At 39.9% G+C, this 18716-nt stretch overlaps 1 protein-coding gene across 1 annotated transcript in view; it reads right to left on the bottom strand.

The window, feature by feature from the left end:
* SLC2A13 (solute carrier family 2 member 13) overlaps nt 1-18716 on the bottom strand; it is a 137860-nt gene that overhangs the window by 27827 nt on the left and 91317 nt on the right. The window contains exons 5-7 of the mRNA XM_042815869.1: nt 14583-14746; nt 9893-10013; nt 829-954 (exon numbers count right to left, since the gene is read on the bottom strand). Coding sequence (XP_042671803.1) covers nt 829-954; nt 9893-10013; nt 14583-14746 — 411 coding nt within the window. The remainder of the gene's footprint in view (nt 1-828; nt 955-9892; nt 10014-14582; nt 14747-18716) is intronic.

Below are 18716 nucleotides of genomic sequence, written 5' to 3'. Positions count from 1 at the left end.
GTGCTGGTGGCAGAGATAAGGAATGGCAAGAAGGTTTTATCAGCAGCAATTACACACTTATCAGCAGTGATTCTCTTGTGCCATTGAACCATTCTTCAGTGTAAGCCTAGCCCTGATGGTTTTAGAAGTGTTGATAAAGCCATTCCAAGACTTTATTCCATCTCTTGAAGTCATTCTTTAAGAACAGTCAATACTTCAGCAAACTTGGGAAGTGCTGTGATTTCACCAGGAATCTGTGCTGCTTAAGAAAAAGAGGTGTGATGTATTTTGCACATCAGTGGGTATTCTGCAGTTACACTGGGACATTTCACTGAATTCACACATTTTTACATGGTAAGTGCAATGTACACCATGTTCCCATGTTAAGCACAGGAACACAGAAACGTAGCTGCAAACCATGCTTTGGGCAATTTGAACTTTTCAGATTTTTACCATTTTAGATTCTTCAGCAACAAGGTTTCCTCATTAAGTCAATAATAAAAATGTTTCTTAATCAAAGTACTTAAAAGGAAAATTAATTCAGGGGGTAGAAATGTGTATTTAGGGAATATGCCACCTTGAACAAATGAAGACCTCTGGGGAAAGTTAATTTAACTAATTGCTGATATACTTTTGCCATGGCAAAACTGGCAGAACATGCAGAACCCACTGGCATAAATGCTTTTATTTAGCACGTTTGTTAGAACGTAATTGCCCATTTATTTACAGTGCTTTTCTTTTTTTCTTTCAGAAGATCCTAGAGTAAGATTCTATCTAAAAGAGAAAGTGTTGACTGCACGTGTGCCATAAGAACAGCATAAGACCAGAAGATCTTGAAAAGCAACATACCTGCCCCAAGCGGCTTTCATCGTCGAATGTTTGTCAACAGGGATGCATGAGGACTCAACAACACTTGATTTATTCAGTTTGTAGCAGAGACCACAGTCCGGATCTAACATACATCCATTACAGTAACTGAAAGAGAGAGAAAGAAAGAAATACTTAAGCAACACTTTATTTACTTGTAACTGTCAAAGGCAACAGCATTGTCTAATCATTCTTGGGATGCACATAATCAAGTTGTCAGTGCTGAAGACAAGATAATAGAAATGGCCCTAAAGGGAATACAAATAACTTTCTCCTTCATCTGCATGACATTTCGGCAAAGGGCAAGACTACTTGCAAATCTTGAGCCCTGTGACTCTTGATCAGGATTCAGGAGAATTCTCCTATGAAATCAACTGTGAATTTAAAAACAGAGATAGATGGTGGTTGAATAGAAAGAACTGTGTATCATACAGTTGATAATCAATGCAGGATTTTGGCACATATGGATTTGGGAGTCCATCTGAAATTATATCTCCACGTGAGAACTCAGGCAATGAGTTCTAGGCAGAGTAAATATGTCAGTGGAGCCAATCCATATAGAGGCATCCAGTGCCCCCACTATCCCATCTGCCCTTTACTGTGGCGAGCACTGCTCTTTCGATTGTTCCTGTGTATCATATTTGCCAGCTTCATAAATATATCTCAGATTTCCTTGGGATTCTTACAGAGCAAGAAATGCTCACATTGAGGCAAAGTTTGGTCAATGCATTTTTGAGAGTGATTCAAGTGACAAGGCTGCAAACTTTTCCAGACTCTTTATCATAGCAACGACTCAGTGAATGAAGAAATAATCTGCTAAAACTACTACACTGTAATTAGCAAATGTAAAAGTGACTGGATAACAAAGTTCCAAAATCTAATTCAATAATGTAGATTATAAGGATTTTAAAAATCCGAAAGCACGTTTACCATTGAGTTATTCTAACTTTCCTTACGAGGGTGTAGCGATATCAAAGCGGTATAATAAGGTGAGCTTGTATGATACTTGGCAAAACGTCTGGGAGAGCACTGAAACCAATGCATTAATTTGAAGTAGGTACTTTTATACTTCTCTGAAGTTTCAGCACCATGTACTCTTTGTTACTGCAGGCTTTCTAAATTACCAAATGATTGCAGAATTTCCAGACTGTCTGCTCTTGATAAACTAAATGTACACCTTCCTCTTGCGTAACTGAGAGCTCAAATTCAGGTTTCAACATCTGGCTTTTTTTTTTTTAATAATTTCTCAACTCTTAGCAGTAAAGATTTCTTTCCTCTCTTGCGTATATAGATAAAAAGAATACAGCTCTGCAATTATAAGCCTTCAATATTACACTATCTGAAGTTAGTTGCATTTTGTTAATCACAGCAATGGACAGCAATCAAAACAGAACAGAAACAGAAGATAGCAGATTAATTTTTTTATGTTTTATATATATTTTAGATTAAACATCTATATTTTTTATAAATCACAAATGTTCAGGTATGTAAAAACAATTACAAAATAACTAAATACTAAATACACCTACTTTCATTAGTAGCTGTAATGGAAAAAATGACATCCTATGATGTCACACAGGGTGCTAGCATATGATTTTCAAACCACAGAACGCCATCCACTTCAGATACGTTGTATATCAAAGCATTTTTTTAACAAAATAAATTTCTATAAAGACTCCTGCTCCAACTCAGCCTGGCTTCCTGGCACAGAAGGCTGCTACCTCCAAACACCGTGTGCTATCCAATGCAGTGGTGGATTTTCAAGTCAAATATATGCGAATTCTATTTAACGTGAACATCAGGTGGAAAATATGGCACATTAAAATGTAAGTTATATGCAGGAGCTCTCGCAGGAGCATTACAGGATAGAAAGTTCTCTAGATTTATTTTTCGTGGGTTTTACCTCAAGCAGAAATACAGCCCAGTACACAGCACAGGGCAGAACAGCACAAGAGCGCACAGGAATGACAGTGATACACAATGATGGGATCATCCCTGTGGTGTTCCCTGTGAAGGATGGAACAGGGATGGAACACTTCATCATCTACCTCAGCATCCTCACAAAAATCCACACACAATATGAATGGCAAAACTAAACTCTTTATTCTGTCCTACTGAGCTTGCTCTACAGATAACTCCATTTAAATATACGCAGAGTTGGGTATGGCTGTCAGTCCTGAAGCAGAACCTATCTCATTAATTACTCCTTCTTCATCCACTGGTTCAGAAAAAATAAAAATCTGATTATTAATGACTTCATCTATCCTCAGGCTTAGTGTGCATAACTGTGTCCTGCAGTTGCCATTCAGCGTGATAAAGGCTGCTGGATTTCAAGTGACGTCAAAAGTCAGAGATTATTGTTACTCATAACAGATTAACAATCCAAAAATTAACGTAGATGTAAAATATGTGTTAGTTTCAGGCTTATGCTCTTCTTCACTTCAGCCCTATTATTGTTTGCTAAATAGAAATGTTTAAACAATTCAAACTTGAGCCCATGTTCTTGCGTACATGCTCACAGTGATGCAGACAAATCAGGAAGCACAATGAATCAGGAAAAGAAATGTACAATACAGTGCTTACTGACATCTAACTATCGACTACTGATTTCCTCCTTGTCCTCAAATGTGCCTTCTTATCAGCCCTACCCAGATATACCCAACTGTATGTCAGAATAATGAGATAGAAAATAGAAATGCTGCCACGTATTCATATACACACTGCAGTCCAGTTATAGCATTGAAAGCTCCATCCCAGAATACATCAGGATGTCTATGTTAAGAAGGATATTTGCATCCAATTATAAAAAGGAAATACATTTCCTGCACTTTATCAGGACATATTGATTTCCACGCTAAGGTTACAAGGCAGCGTCTTGGAAACGGGCTCCTTTGTGAAGAGCCAGCAGAAAATTCCCAGACAGAATGTTGTCAGTGAGATGTCAGTTTGTCAGGATTGAAATATCTGGCAGAGATTATTTGATTTTGATGAAGCCAGGCAGCAGGAAGGTTCTGCAGTGCACCTAGTGCCCTCACAGCTGGATCCTAGGTAAGCCAACAAGAAGGCAAGACTTCAGGTGCTTCAGCCTACCTAACAGAGTAACAACAAGTAGAGAATCAGGAAAGCAAGGCTCCAGAAGTCCCTGCTTCTTTGCAGCTCAGTTGAATGAAGCCCTCAAAACAGAAGTCTCAGTATCCTGGCCCCTCTGTTTATTGGGAAGAGCCAAGGAATGGGATTTCTGGGACACTGCTTCACCGTCAAAGCACATTTTCCAACAAGCTGACGGACAGTTAGGAGGCTGCCTGTCCCCAGACTTGAAATTCCCCACTCTCATGGTGGCAACTCAGCGGAGGCTTCCCAAGCTCTTACATTCTTTTCATCTGACCAAATGGGAATATCTGAAGCTTTGAAAGCCTGACAGCACTAGCTTTGAGGTCTCTAGCTAGCAGTTTCCTGTCAGGCTGAGCACACAAGCTTTCAGGATGCAGCCTGCCCTATTAACTTTTTTTTCCTGAGTTTACAAGTTGACAATTCCTTCCTCTTTCAGAGAGGATTTGAAGTATTTAGATGTATAATGAATCAGTTGGCAGTGCACACCTTTTCTGAACCAAAAGTACAGCTTGCTTGCTTTCTAACAGTGTAGTTTAGAAGCCTCTGGTGTGGTCTCATAAGAAGGTGAAATAAAATCTCTGTCCTGTTGAAATGGTCCTCCAGATGCCAAGGAAAGGTTGACAATTGCTTCTCCCTACTTTTCTTTCCTAAGCTGTTTAGAGTACTCCATACTTACGTTTGGATTGTCACTACATTTTGTGTTTTAATATTGATAGAAATATTTCTAAGTATAGCTTTCTTACAGCTCTCAGGGGTTTCTTAATTCGAGCTGCAAACTGTACCTTGCCAATTTTTGAGTGATTCAGTAGTAAAAAAGCTTTGTCCAGTGTTCTTGTTCTGCAAGCACTGCTACTCTTTCTATCAAGCTGTTTACATTCCTTCTAGCCATGCCTCAAATTTGCAATTGTTAATTTCAAAACATTTTATCAGTTTTCACTTTTGCCTCATTTTTAGGAACTTTCAGCTTTCTCTTCCACATTTTGCAGCTATAAAACTACATTACTATGAAAATCTGATCCACTCACAACACCCAAGACATTTTCCTCATGCCCTGACAGACTGGGTCTTCTCCATAGAGGAAATTTCAATGTTGAGTGCCTGCTGCCCTCCACTCTTTCTCCTAATCCTGAACTTGGGTTCAAGGTCTAGTGCTGTTTGCATGTGCCTCGCTGCACCTCAGGCACAAAAACAAGCACTTCCTTATCCTTCTGATGATTCCTGTGTTGCTTCCAAAAGCCAATCATTAAATTCTGATTGATCACATACCACTGAGCAAAGAATATGGGGGATACTTCAAGTAGTTAAATCCTTGGAAACTGCAAGCTACTACTTCAAGCTGCCATTTCTGGGACACAGAAAATAGGATATTCAACACAAATGAGAAAAACACAGCAGGGCTTCAGAAGCATTTTTCCACTACTGCAAGAAACTAAACTACAGAAGCTATTTGCTGGGCTCTGCTGACAGTCTGAGAGGTAATGCATATACACACCTGACGTGCTTAGGTCCTCGTGGCTGCACCCCCGCTGTCAGAAGCAGCCTGCCAGCAGCTGGTGAGCTGGGATGCTGACCCACACACAGAGCATCTCATCTGCACATATGTGAGGATCTATCCTCTCTCAGCTCAGATGATCTTTCTTACTGAATTTATACTTTAATAAGAATCATATTTTTTAAAAAAATACTGGTTCTGAGGTATAGTGACGTTATGAAGGATCCTGAACTCCCTGTTAACTCAGAAAAATAAAGTACAATAGTTTGCTCTACTTATACTAAATACTCTGTTAATGGAGGATGTACTTTATTTTTACTAAAGCTGTTTAAATCACTATAACCAGTCTTAGTTCAGGGCTGGTCACAATAAATCATTTTTGCAAAATTCATAAAGAAAGTACATATTTTTGCCTATTGTCTATCTAGTATAATTAATGTGTAACAGCACTCAGTGTTGGAGCCTTCAGCTCAGTGATGTATAAGCATACATTGAACTCAGGACCTCGAACCATGTGAGGATGACAAAGCCAAAGAAGAACAAGGGAATCCTTGTGAGCCCAGCCCAGCTGGCGCTGCCCAGATTGTTTTACTGAAACTATGAAGACAACCAGCTTGGGAAGGAACCTGAGGAAGTTCTGTACAGGTATCATTTCCCTACAGTATGAGCCTCAGGGTCAGCTTGAGATCAACCCCAAATTTACCATTTTCACACAGCAGCATTTCTTAAGCAGAACAAGTTCAAATTATGCCTTGTACAGCTGATCAAATCTTAAGCAGTACAGTAAAAGAGACACTTGACTGGAGGAAGATAAAAAGGCCAAGAACACAAGGACACAGGACAATGATCTTTGTTCACAAACGGGTCAGTTTCCCAAAGAAAAGTGGAGTGTGATGGTCACCTATGATTTGCTGAATACTGGAAAAAGACAGAAGCCAGCTACTGCACCTGTCCTAGACCTGACCGCTTCTCAGAAGCAGGCAGGACCCCATAAAACTGGGAACATCTTTATAGCTTTGAGAATTCAAGAAAACAGCAGGAGACACCTGCTCATCTTTTCTCAATGACAGATTTTGGAATCCTGCTGTTCTGTACTCCTGAATTTACCTCTGAACTTCTCTCTGTCTTTGAAGGTAAGTAATAGATTGCAGCTATTCTGTTGAACAGACTCAGATCAAAGAAGAGACGTGGTCACGCTGTGAACACCTGCACAGCCTTACCTGGGCTGAGTGTGAAAATAAAATTTGATTTAAGGGCAGTACGTAGGAAGGTGTTCCCCTTTCCTTTCCTCAGTGAGACAGCTGTGAGGAGATGTGGAGGCCTTCAATGGCCAGGACTTGTGCTGCCTCCATGATGACCTTGTGAGTAAAGATTACATTTGATTTTTTTCACTGATTTATGCATTATTTTTTGACTGTTGCTCCACTATCATATTGTACTTCTCTACAGCACATGAAAATATTTTACTTGATATTTGCAGAGCACCTTATTGGTTTGCATTCTGCAAAAAACATGTGTCTGTCTGCAGGGCACAGCTCTTTCAAAAGACTGTATTCAAGCCCTAGGTGTATTTTTCAGAATGCTGTCAGTGCTCTTTGTCAGTCCGTTGTATCTTCATTGCTATTCTTCCAGCAGCAGGAATTAATCTGTGCAGAGGAATACAGATCAAAGGAACAACAAACAAACAGGCTATTTGTAGTAGTTCTAAGGCTTCCATCATGGACACTCATGCTTATTTTAACCCAGCAGATCTGCAAACATAAAAAGCATTTTTACTCTGCACCGTATCAGCAAAACCTCTGTCAGCAAAATAAATTCTGCTGGTGTTGTTTTAACTTTCAAACACATTTTGGCAAAGATAAATAAAAGTGATATGTGGGAGTCCCCCTACACTATGAAGCACCCAATCTGCACAACGGTGTAGATCCTGGAAAGTGCACCTCACCCCAGAGAAGCCCTGCACCACGCCAGCTGAAGGACTGCTGGCTGCATTTGTGTAGGCACGCGAATTTGAAAGTGATTACAGTGGCCACAGGGACATAACATTATGTGTTCATCTTCTGCAGTCCTGCTGGCTTTTGGTTTTCCACAAGTGCCTGAGACCTATTAGAGGATTGCAAAGTACAATACTAAGCAAGATGAGATACCAGCAGTTATACTGAAGTGAGCAAAATATGGATTAAACAGCAATAAACCCTTGCAGGGGACATACAAAAACTAACTCCCACCTTCTAACAGGTTGATTGGTGAGGATGCCATCTGCTTGCTCATGACACAAACATTTTTTAAAATTTAATTTCACTTACACAGAAAGCAGCTGACTGGTATCTCAAACAGCCACTTCTTCAAGGTGTATACAGTGTATAATTCTATGTCATCCACTCCAAAAATAATCTAGGTAAAGGAATAAATTAATCTATATGCTCTCTGTATAGCTACAAGAGCTCAGCAGAAAGACATGCTGAAACCAGGGTGCACTGGGGATATCACTGGGGATGAAATGCTTTTTAAAATTGTTTCTTCTTCTCTTGATCTATGCTAAAAAAGAGAACAGCATTTTGTGCAGTTCCTTCTATCTGGGCTGAAAACACTTGGAATTTTGAGGCTTCTGGTACTGAGACAGAAGCAAGCAGCCATTGACTTCCATTCTGGACACTGAAATTCATTAATCTGAAGAAGTTTGGGGATGTTTTAAATCAGGAAAATTGATATCCCAAATATATGAATTTTTATACACGTGTGTGAAAGTCATCGCTCACGATGTAAATGCTTGTTGTTTATTGAATCTGTTTTAAGAGTGGGTGCTGTAGCCTAATTCTGTGATTAGTTACATATATTAGTATCATCTCACCTGGCTTTTGTGTCTCTTTCCAAAGTTATGGTACAAGATGAAAATAAAAGCTCCTAAAGGTCTCTCATACACTGCTCACTATTTTACGTTTTACACTATGTAACACTATGTTCAGTTTTGTCTGAGAGCTCGTTCTTTTTCAAAATACACCCATATGAAAATGTGTCATTGATTTTCTTGCTCTTATCTAGATCCCTCGAATTATCATATCTGCTTTTGCTCTTTTTATGTCAGAAATCACAACAGATTAAAGCATTCCAATAATCATTAAATAATGTGCTTTTATTTGAATTACTTGCTTTATTTGGTCACATTTTTAGCTAGAAGTGCTCACAGTACTGAATGTGAACTACCCATATTTCTTATATGCACATCTCTACACCGTTTCAGGTTATAAAATCACCTACTTTCATCAGATAGCAAATAACAAGTTCTGCAAGTGGTGCATCAGCTGTCTCCAGATATCTTGTCCAAATAGTTAACCAAAGTCTGAGGAAAATCCTTTTGACATCTTGCTATTAACATTATCTTACTCTTAAAGGAGAGCATTTGAAAGCCCTTCTCCCCCTCTTCATTCTTTAACTAGTTTACTTGTAGTCTAAAAAACTGCATAGGCATATCTAAAAAATAGCAATATAGCTGACATTGCAGTGGGAAAAAAAGTAAAAACACAGTTTTTGAAAGTTGTGATCCCCATCTCTGGTAGTATTAGCATCTGTGTACTCATCTGAACACTTTCCTTCCTGTCCACATGGGCCTGTGAAATTTCAGTTCCTCAGAATCATTGCTGCAGCATACGAAAAGCCTTGGGCCATATTTCTAAGCAAGACCTCTAGGAGACCAGAAACTACCATTCTTTTCTCAGTTTTATGTCTATAACCAACACATGTACAACATGTTTTGAACTTAAGAATTTCTCCAGCCATGTAGCCAGTTTTGTCTCAATTAGAGCATTGACATTTACCAGCCTGCCAATTTGGTGAATGTCACTCACATGAGTAAGAAAACACAAAATATAGAAAATGGCACATTCATAATACCTTAGAAATTATCTTATTTGAAACCACAACTGCATATAGTTGGGAATGTTTTATATACTACAGAATAAAAAGTCAAAAAATCAGGTTTAACTGTTAATTGGTCTGTAATTGTTGGGAAGTTGTTTGTTGTTTGTTTGTTTGCTAAAACAAAAGGCAAGGAACAAGTCTTTTTGAACAGCTCACAGCTGTTACAGATGACGACTCTACAAGCAGACTAATAACAGCAACCATATTTGCAAATTACTTTTAAAATATTTCAAACTTGGTGTCCACTGTGAACTTCAGCAGGTCTGATGTAACAAAGAAGATCTGAAGTGTGCAGTCTGGTGCTTAACTGCTCTACTTTATCCAAGAAACTACAAAGGATTATTCACAGCATTTAAACAAAGAGTCTAATTTTCTTCTCTATTGAGGGAAGTAAAGATTTTAACTTCAGGTATCCTACTTAATTCCTTAAACTAGACTGTGTGAATACTTATCCATTGCCCACACGAGGCTGTAAAATCCAACTAGCTGGAAAAAAAGTCTTCAAGAAAGACCATGAAATCTCACCTGTATTTTGTGCAGGTAGAGTTTTGATGTGAAGGATCTGGTGGATTAAGTGTGACTCTTGGCGAGACCTGAGCTGACAGCAAAAATCCCGAAGCTAGGATAACGAGTGCTACAGCAGTGCCTAAAAATACAGATAAAGAACAATGTGATACTTTTCTCCAGAAAACATGAAATAATTCTCTATTGAACTGGGCTACGCTTCAGAAAGCAAGGTACCCAATTATTATGCACACGGCATTTGCCATTACGCAGAGCAGCTGTGATGAGAACCTGAGAAGAATACCCTTTATACTACATCTTCATCTTGAATTAGGTTAGACATTAAAGTCAAGTGAATCAGGTTTAACATCCAGATATTCAATTAATAGGTCAAGACTTTTTTGTCATATGCTTAATTGAAGGCTGCTTGAATGAACAGAGAAACTCTTTTCAGTGTTGAAAAGTGCTGCAAAGGTAAAATTTAACAAGCAGTGTTTACATCCCATTTCCTCCCATTCCCAGTCTTACAGGCTTTCCTGAAGACAGAGGACAGAAAATAGCATCAGCTTTTCCATCAATTATTCTTCCTTTTGTCAAACAAGAGAAATCTGACTATTCACAGAATGCCACCAAAATGTCCAACTGCAGTTTCTGAACTTCTTGTTCCAAGGATTGCATGTAACAAACCTGATAGGAAAGAGCCCCCTCCACCTCTTTGCTCCTGGCTCCAACAAATTTCTTGTACACGCCCAAGATTCCTACTTTGTAAAACAGGTCACTACCTGAGCTCTATGCAGCTTTGCTGTTTGTCACACACACACACAAAGCATGTGCTGCATCATTTTAATGACATCAGTATAATCCATTACTGAGAAATGCAACCAACTTGAACCCAGACTAATGAAATCTTTACATCTTGGTACTTGGTAAGGCATTTCATTCTGCGTTGAATAAAATGCACTCTTTGTCACATAAATAGCAAGTACACAAGTAGGTGTATTTTGAGAGGTCCCATAGACCATCATGTACAGACGACCAAAAATACAGAACTACTTACAACTTTATTTGTGCATTAGTTACTGATTGTTTAATCACATTTTCCTTAGCATACAAAGACTGACTCAGGCACCACCAAAGCACATTCCAATTGGAAGGCTGTAGTGCATTCTGAAGTATGCAATGTCACAGCTTAATGGTTGAGGGCAAATAAGAATATTCAATCCAAGAAGATGCCTCAGCAAGCCCTTGCTGTACATGATAGAAATTCACAGAATGCACCTGTGCAAACCTTTAAAAATGTCACTGCATTGAAAACCTTAATGTGTCACTCTTCTTACTCTTTAACAATTACACATTCTCCATTTTTACTTTTTGATTCTTAGTTTTTTCTCTCTCAACAAGAATTTTCTAGCAGGCAAATCCTTCAAGAATGGGATTTTTTTTTTCTGAAGTATAAATAATATCTTAGGCACCAAGATAATAAAAATATAATTCATTAACATGTCTGTGCAGCAGCCATGGCTAATAGATATGAATATGCATGAACTCAAGATTACTGGAACGCAGTTACCTGAATGGAGGCAACTGACATCGTAAATTCAATCACAAAGCATATTTGAGATAGCAACTATCCACCATAAAACATAATGTGAATTTATTCTATACTGGGCTTTGTACTGCTATGGCGACCAGCTATGCTGATAATTCCATTTTTCTGGGCAGGTGCAATATTGTACCAGATTTACTGTACTTTCTGTATTTACTAAGCTTTCAAAATGCCATGAACCAGACAGCCAATATATTTAGAGAGGGCCCCTAATCTTATTTATATTCATTCTAAATATGTCATGTCTTTCTTTCAAGTTAACTGAATACACAAATGTGCATTACAGTACCTCTGCACGTCTTATTTCTTTGGAGAAGTACTGAATTATAAAATTGGTGAATTAAGTTTATTGTATGTTGTCATTCTGTGGAAGGTTTGTTTAAGATTCACTAAAACATACAATTGTAGTATGCCATTAACTGAGATGAAAAAAAAGGATAAATATCTTGAAGATATTCTAGATCCATTCTGCTACAAACAAAAATACAAATTGTCAAATGCCCAAATACCACCATGCTTTCAGATTGCCAATTCTGAAGGAATGAAAGGAAAACACGAATAAAATGGGATACTGCACTTACCAAAATTCCAACATTTCACAATGAATAAAGTTGAGAAAAGAAATACACAGAGGAAAGGAAAGATGGAGAATCCTTGCCAAGATACATGAAGGGGAAATTAAGAGGAATCAGTAACTAAGAGTGTGTTGATGTTTAATCAAAATCTTACCATCTTTTTACAAAAACATCAAATCCATTAGCCTTTACAAAAAAAATAAACAAAGCCAGCAGCCTTGCAGCAGCAGGCAGAGGTAGCAGTCCAACTCTCGTTCTGTACTGGGGCTCACATGCTTTCCCCAAAGAAAAGCACCCAGTGTAATAACTCCATGTGAAAATTGATTTCCTTAGAACCATAAACCGAAGTACCGCAGTAATATAGAAGTTTACCCGAGACAAAAAAGTTACTGTTGAAAACAAATCCACCAGCTGATTTAGTAATTATCATGTTAGCCCACTTGCTGAGAAAAGAACATCATACTCACCACTACCTAAATGTCTGTCAACACTTGTATCAAGAAATTCTAAATAGCACAGACATGATGTGGGATTTCATTACTGTCATTATTGCTGCCATATTTTCCTTAAGCAGAGACCGTGCAATACTGAGCACAGTGAGAATGCAGCATGGATCAAGTGAAGCTGCAGGACTGACAGCGGGCCGCCAACTACAGAACAAGGAACACAAATATCATTACTAACGACTTCATGTCCAAATACCATAAACAAATAACCCTTAACTGTGTTATTCTCCTTTGCTAATTTGGTGTCTTATTTCTATCCTCTCATCTGTTCCATGACTCATATGCTTTACAAGACGCATTACTATCCACATTCAATCTTAGAACCTTTGAATACATCAACCAGAGCCAAAAAGAAGAGTTCAGTGATTGTGTACAAAATCCACGTGGTAATCAACCTGTATGGTGGTTCCAAACAAGAAGTGAACCCCCATAGGGCTGGCCAGACATATGAGGTGTCATGGCATAACACAGAAATATATAAAAACAGAATGAATTCTATTAGAGTGTAAATGAGAGATAATGCCCACAAAACAAGTTTCAGGAGAATGCTAGAATTGTATTTCACAGGAAAAAAAAACAGAAAACAAAAGAGATAATCAAAGGAAAAATGGAATTGAGCCAGGTAACAGTACAGGGCTGGGGCTTTTTTCTCTGAAAGATGTGATACTGGCTACACAAAAGAACCCGCAGAGGAAAAGCAGTTTAACAGATCCGAAGGTGGGCTGATAAAAGGATGTCATCCAAAGGTCAAGGTGATGCACTTGGGTCAGAGCAATCCCAGATACGCGTACAAACTGGGAGAAGAACTCCTTGAGAGCCACCCTGTGGAGAAGGACTTGAAAGTCCTGGTGGACAAAAAGCTGGGCACAAGCCAGCAGTGTGTGCTTGCAGCCCCAAAGGCCAACAGTATTCTGAGCTGCATCAACAGAGAGGTGGCCAGCAGGGAGAGGGAGGTGATTGTCCTCCTTTGTTCAGCCTGAAGAAAAGGCTCTGGGGACCTCACTACAGCCTTTCAGTATCTAAACAAAGCTTACAAACAAGATGGAGGCTGATTCTGTATACAGTCTGATAGTGATAGGACAAGGGGGAATAGTTTTGAAATTAAAGAGGGGAGATTTAGGTTAGATGTTAGGAGGAAAATTATTACTCAGAGGGCAGTGAGGCCCTGGCACAGCTGCCCACAGAGCTGTGGTACCCCATCCCTGCAGGCACTCAGGGCCAGGTTGGATGGGGCCCTGGGCAGCCTGAGCTGGTGAGGGGCAGCCAGCCCAGGGCAGGGGTTGGGGCTGGTGGGCTTTAAAGTCCCTTCCAACCCAGTCCAAACCGTTCTATGATTCTACATAAAGGTAACCCTCTGAGATTTTTTTGGTCATTTTTTTAAGATGTGAGGAATGTGCTTTCTCAACCTCCCTCCACATCCATGGACTTGGATCATGAAAAACATTTTGGGTTTCTCAGCTCCAAATCAACATCACAACATCAAACACAGACTTCTTACAATCCGGAAATACCAAACATGCCACATGTCCATGTTATACCAGTTCAGGTAGCTGTAAAAAAATACACACAATACTGCCATCACTGTTTGGCCTAAAAGAAGGCATCCAAACGCTCCGGGCAGACAGATACCTGTTCTGGGGGGACTGCAAGTGGGCAGGACTCTGGCAGGTATTCCTCTCTGCTCTATCACGTCTACAGCAAGTCTGGATCCCACACAGGACAGCACTGTGAGATACAGAGACATTCAAGCTTGCCAGTTAAGCAGCTGTGAGCATTAATCCAAGAGGAGCAAGAATCTCTCTTCCAGACCATGGTCTTGGAAATACCACAGCCTTCACATGTTCAGCAGAGACTGCCAGCTGTATTGTACTGCTATTCTTGATAAGCTACATGATTTCAGCGAGGAGACAGGAGTCAACATCATTAGTTTGAAGAGGATTACTTTGATCAAGTTAGCGCTTGGAACGTCTTTGTTTCATTCACGTTACCACAAGGAGGGCACATCTCACTCCCGAGGCACTCACCTGCTAAGCTGCCCAGTGTCAGCTTCCGGCGGCCCATCCTCTCAACGAGCCAGACTCCCACCAGAGTGAAGATGAAGTTGATGAAGGCCGTGAGGGCGGCCAGCCAGATGGCCAGCCTGTCATCCTCTACCCCCGACATCTGCAGGATGGTCGCACTGTAGTACCTGCAGGCAGAAGGACACAGCCATCACTGGCGTCAGTTTGCCTCCCGTTATGCTCCGATTGTAAATCAAAGGAGATGACAGCAAACGCCTAGTGTGAGCTCCTGTGAATGCGGCCCCAGCCTGACACCAACCACAGGGGGAAACCAGGCGTTGCCATGGCACGGCTTGCGCTTGCCTGAAGTTTTGACCGAAGGACGCTGAGAGATGAATTGCCATTCCTTTGGCTGTTTGCATTTCCCATGGTCAATCATATTCTGCCAGAAATTAGGTTTGCACTTTTTATTTAAACAAATCTGCACAGCCATTACTTTATGCTCTTTTTTCTTTTTTTTTTTTTTTTCTGCCAGGATGTGGGATTTCAGCAGTTTACTGTCTAGGGAAAACATGAAATATGTTTTTGCACCTATTAAAGGTCACACAGAAGTAGTCTAAGGCACCCAACACATCACAACCGCCCCACCCAACCTCCTTTAGGTTTCAGGCTGTGTAGTTTTATTCCCCTATGGCTGTGGTGCCTCACAGTGCTCATTGCATCACCTCTGTCCAGCCAAAATCCCATCGTCTTGAAACACATTAGCACCATATTGCAGGAACGTGAATCTGCGCCAGCCAGGAGCATTTGACACAAGTTTCTGTTTCTTTTTAGAAGGAATTGACCATTCCACCCAAATGGTAACTTACATATTACTCAGCTGAGCAAAATGAAAACAGAAGGAATAAATAAAGGAAATCTCCTATTGCTTTTCACAGAGATTGGATGAATACAGATACTGCACCTGTGTTCCCAAGGAGAGTTCAGGAAAACACATGAGCAGCTTTGTTTGCGTTGCATAAGCAGTTTTCTTCTTGTTCTGTTAATTTGTGCCAACTGCAACACAGAATATTCTGTCATTCAAATACTTAACAGCCCACGGGCTTTCAGGCAGTAATAACTGCCAAAAATATCAAAGCTCTGGTTTCTTTTTTTCCCTCGGTCAAAATGCAGCTTGCTTTCAAAGCCACTCCATTGCCTTAATGCCCAGATGTGTTTCCCCCAGAAGTTTCACTGTTCAACATGTTTTTAATTCTAAGCATAAATTGCTTTTTATTTCAAACCCACAACCCATGATGGACAGAGGATTCAGTGACTGCTTGTAACAGAGCCTGCTGTCTGCTTTCAGAGCTCCACGGACAACCTAACGGCTGGAACATCTTTTTTAGGCTCATTTTGTCTGAAAGAACAGACTGCGTCCTTGAGACACAGAAACATGTAATATATTGGTACTATATGGTTAAAAAAGCTAAGAATAAAAATGACTTAATAGCACATAGATGTTCAGTGCCAGTCACACACACACAGGCGCCTTCCACACCCGACACTCGTCCGAGTCGCTTTCTGCAATGGTTATCCTTCTCAGCTAGAAGCTCACTGCTTACCCACAAGTAACATATTTCACTTCTATGGAAAACAAATTACGGAAATCTATAATCTGTAAATCCAAATAACACGCTAACACAGCTTGGCTGCTGGGCATGATGCTAATGTTTATTACAGCACAGCAATCAAATTTCAGAAATTTAGAAGAATACTTGCATAGATAAGTACTAAATATATATTTGCTTATGCCAAGCTATGTCAGAATTCCCATTTTTAATACCAACCTGTGCAACCCTAACTGCCTATTAATGCAACAAGATCACAAGTCTTGCTAATTTCTTCCTGACAAGGAGAAAAACTGTGTGGCAGAAAAAGGTCAGGCTGTGATATTATACAACCACAGTAAATACTGAAGCTCTTACAGGAAATGCAATGTCAGTGACAAAGTTTGGCAGCCCTAATTTATTTTCTAAAATGTACAAAAATGACAGAAGCACACACACACCTCCTCGGAATTTTAAAGCAAGCACTTCATCTTTAGAAGCAGAAAAATACAGACAATTACAAAACCAAACAAACTGAGTCAGACACACAGCAAAAGATTTTAATATTGATCATTTCCAGGGATGTCAAAACTATGAAGCTGTTCTATCAAGAGTAAAAAACAACTCAGGCATTTCCACAGACCTTTCCCTGGACTAATCTTTTCACTGAAAATGTGCAGAAATGTAACCTGCACACACTTTCCTCTCCCACCTTTATGGTCATTTTAAAAATGCCTGCATCTACTGTTTGTAGAAAAAGAAAATTCAAGACAATTTCAAAAGCATCAGGTCCCAGGTTAGCTCACTCAGCAGCAGGAGATCACACCAGGCTTTGTAGCTCTCAATCAACCACCCAGAAAAGCCTCTCAAACAGCTGCCAGGTTGTCTGCATCTCAGTTTTGATTGCCCCAGTCCTTCTGGAGGAGCTGCTCCAGCCCATCTGTTACAGCTAACAAAGTTTCTGTCCAGTGATGTTGACCATTTTGGACAGAATTTGTCATTCCTGTAAAACTAATGAGTAAACCTAAAGTCAGACGTAACCTTAACCATATTAAAACCATTTATTTTCCGTTGCTGATTTTAAGAAAATAAAGATCTAATACTCTGGCACTGGCTTGTTGAGTTTTTCTAGCACAATATTTTGGAAAGCAGTGTCCAACTACTCAAACTACTCAGTTCAAGAAAAACAGTCCCTGGAGATAATTCATCCCTCCCTCTTCCTCCTCAATTCAGTTGCAATAATGCTAAGTGAAATGCAAGGCGTGCCACAGCCAACAAACAGATGATGAAATATTGAAGAAAATCCGAAATGGTGAAAATTTCTGCAGGTTCACACACTCTCTTTCTGCATTTTGCTTAAACAGGTCCTCTCTTTGTGCCCTACCAGTTTACTGAATGTCATGGCTACTGGCATGAGAGACAAGACTGTTCAAAAGAAAACACTCCACATTCACAAAAACAGTAGTCTTGTTTCTGCACCTCGACGATGCTTCTCTTTTCCTTTAGGGACTACTAAAGCTTACTGCCACCAAATCTGACGATTTGCCTTCCTTTAAGTGGTAAGGCTTATCGTTCCTAAATATTCTAGATATTAAAGGTGCTCAAGAAAGAGCAAGCACAAGCCTGAAGTTCTCACTATAATTACTGCTACTGGAAAGAAGCCAGGCACATTGAATACTGGCAGATTAACAGGAAGGATTGTAGAGGCTTGAGCACAGCTTCCAGAGCAAGGCTTGTAGAGCTGCACACTTGCATCTGCCTGTCACGTTCATTTACACCGACATTAAGAAAAAGGGTTTATTTAGAAAGATTTAAGCTCACATTTTAATGACTTCAGAATTACTACAGTATCACCGATACATTGAACTGTGGCACCTCATCTGTATCAGTGATCTCAAAGAAACAGCAGAAGAAAGCAAGAGCAGCATATGGGAGATAAGGTGAGAAAGAACTGGAAATGAAAACAAGATGGGAAGAAGCTGATGTATCTGGAAGGAGCCAAACACAGCACTTGATCCAGGTATGGCAGATGTCAGACAGGTCTTGCTGAGCACCACATGAGAACTGGGAAAGGGAAACAGGCACAATGGCAAGTTGGTTATGGTTGTTTGAAATACGGATTGCAGAACAAGATGGCAGCATCTATCAGTAATTGGAATGTTGGATAACGTGGTTCAGCAGCCCAGCTTCATGTCCTCTACACCAGAGTGACAAGGAAGATGTTCCACTTTCTGTTTCACTGCACAACATCTGTGGATCCCAGTTTAGAGAATAGAGCAATTACTGAGACAGTGCTGCTTCCTTGTCTATAACTCCTATCCTGTCTGTCTAACCTCTCATCCGTCTTTGGTCAAGCACTGGAATGGGCTAACCACAAAAGTGGTGTAGTTTCCATCCCTGGAGGTAGTTAAGAGACATGTAGATACAGCACTAAGGGACATGGTTCAGTGACAGGACATAGTAGGTCAGGTTGATGGTTGGACCTGATAATCTTGACTGTCTTTTCCAACTGAAATGATTTGATTCTATGTCAGTGAGACCTATTCTTTGATAGTAAGATCATTCCAGC

The sequence above is a fragment of the Centrocercus urophasianus genome, unplaced genomic scaffold (genome assembly GCF_019232065.1).
Source record: "Centrocercus urophasianus isolate 14NV4802_14NV808 unplaced genomic scaffold, USGS_Curo_1.0 seq_15, whole genome shotgun sequence".
NCBI classification, from domain to species: domain Eukaryota; kingdom Metazoa; phylum Chordata; class Aves; order Galliformes; family Phasianidae; genus Centrocercus; species Centrocercus urophasianus.
The sequence above is the reverse complement of the archived record's forward strand: the minus strand, read 5'-3'. Positions and strand labels throughout refer to the sequence as shown.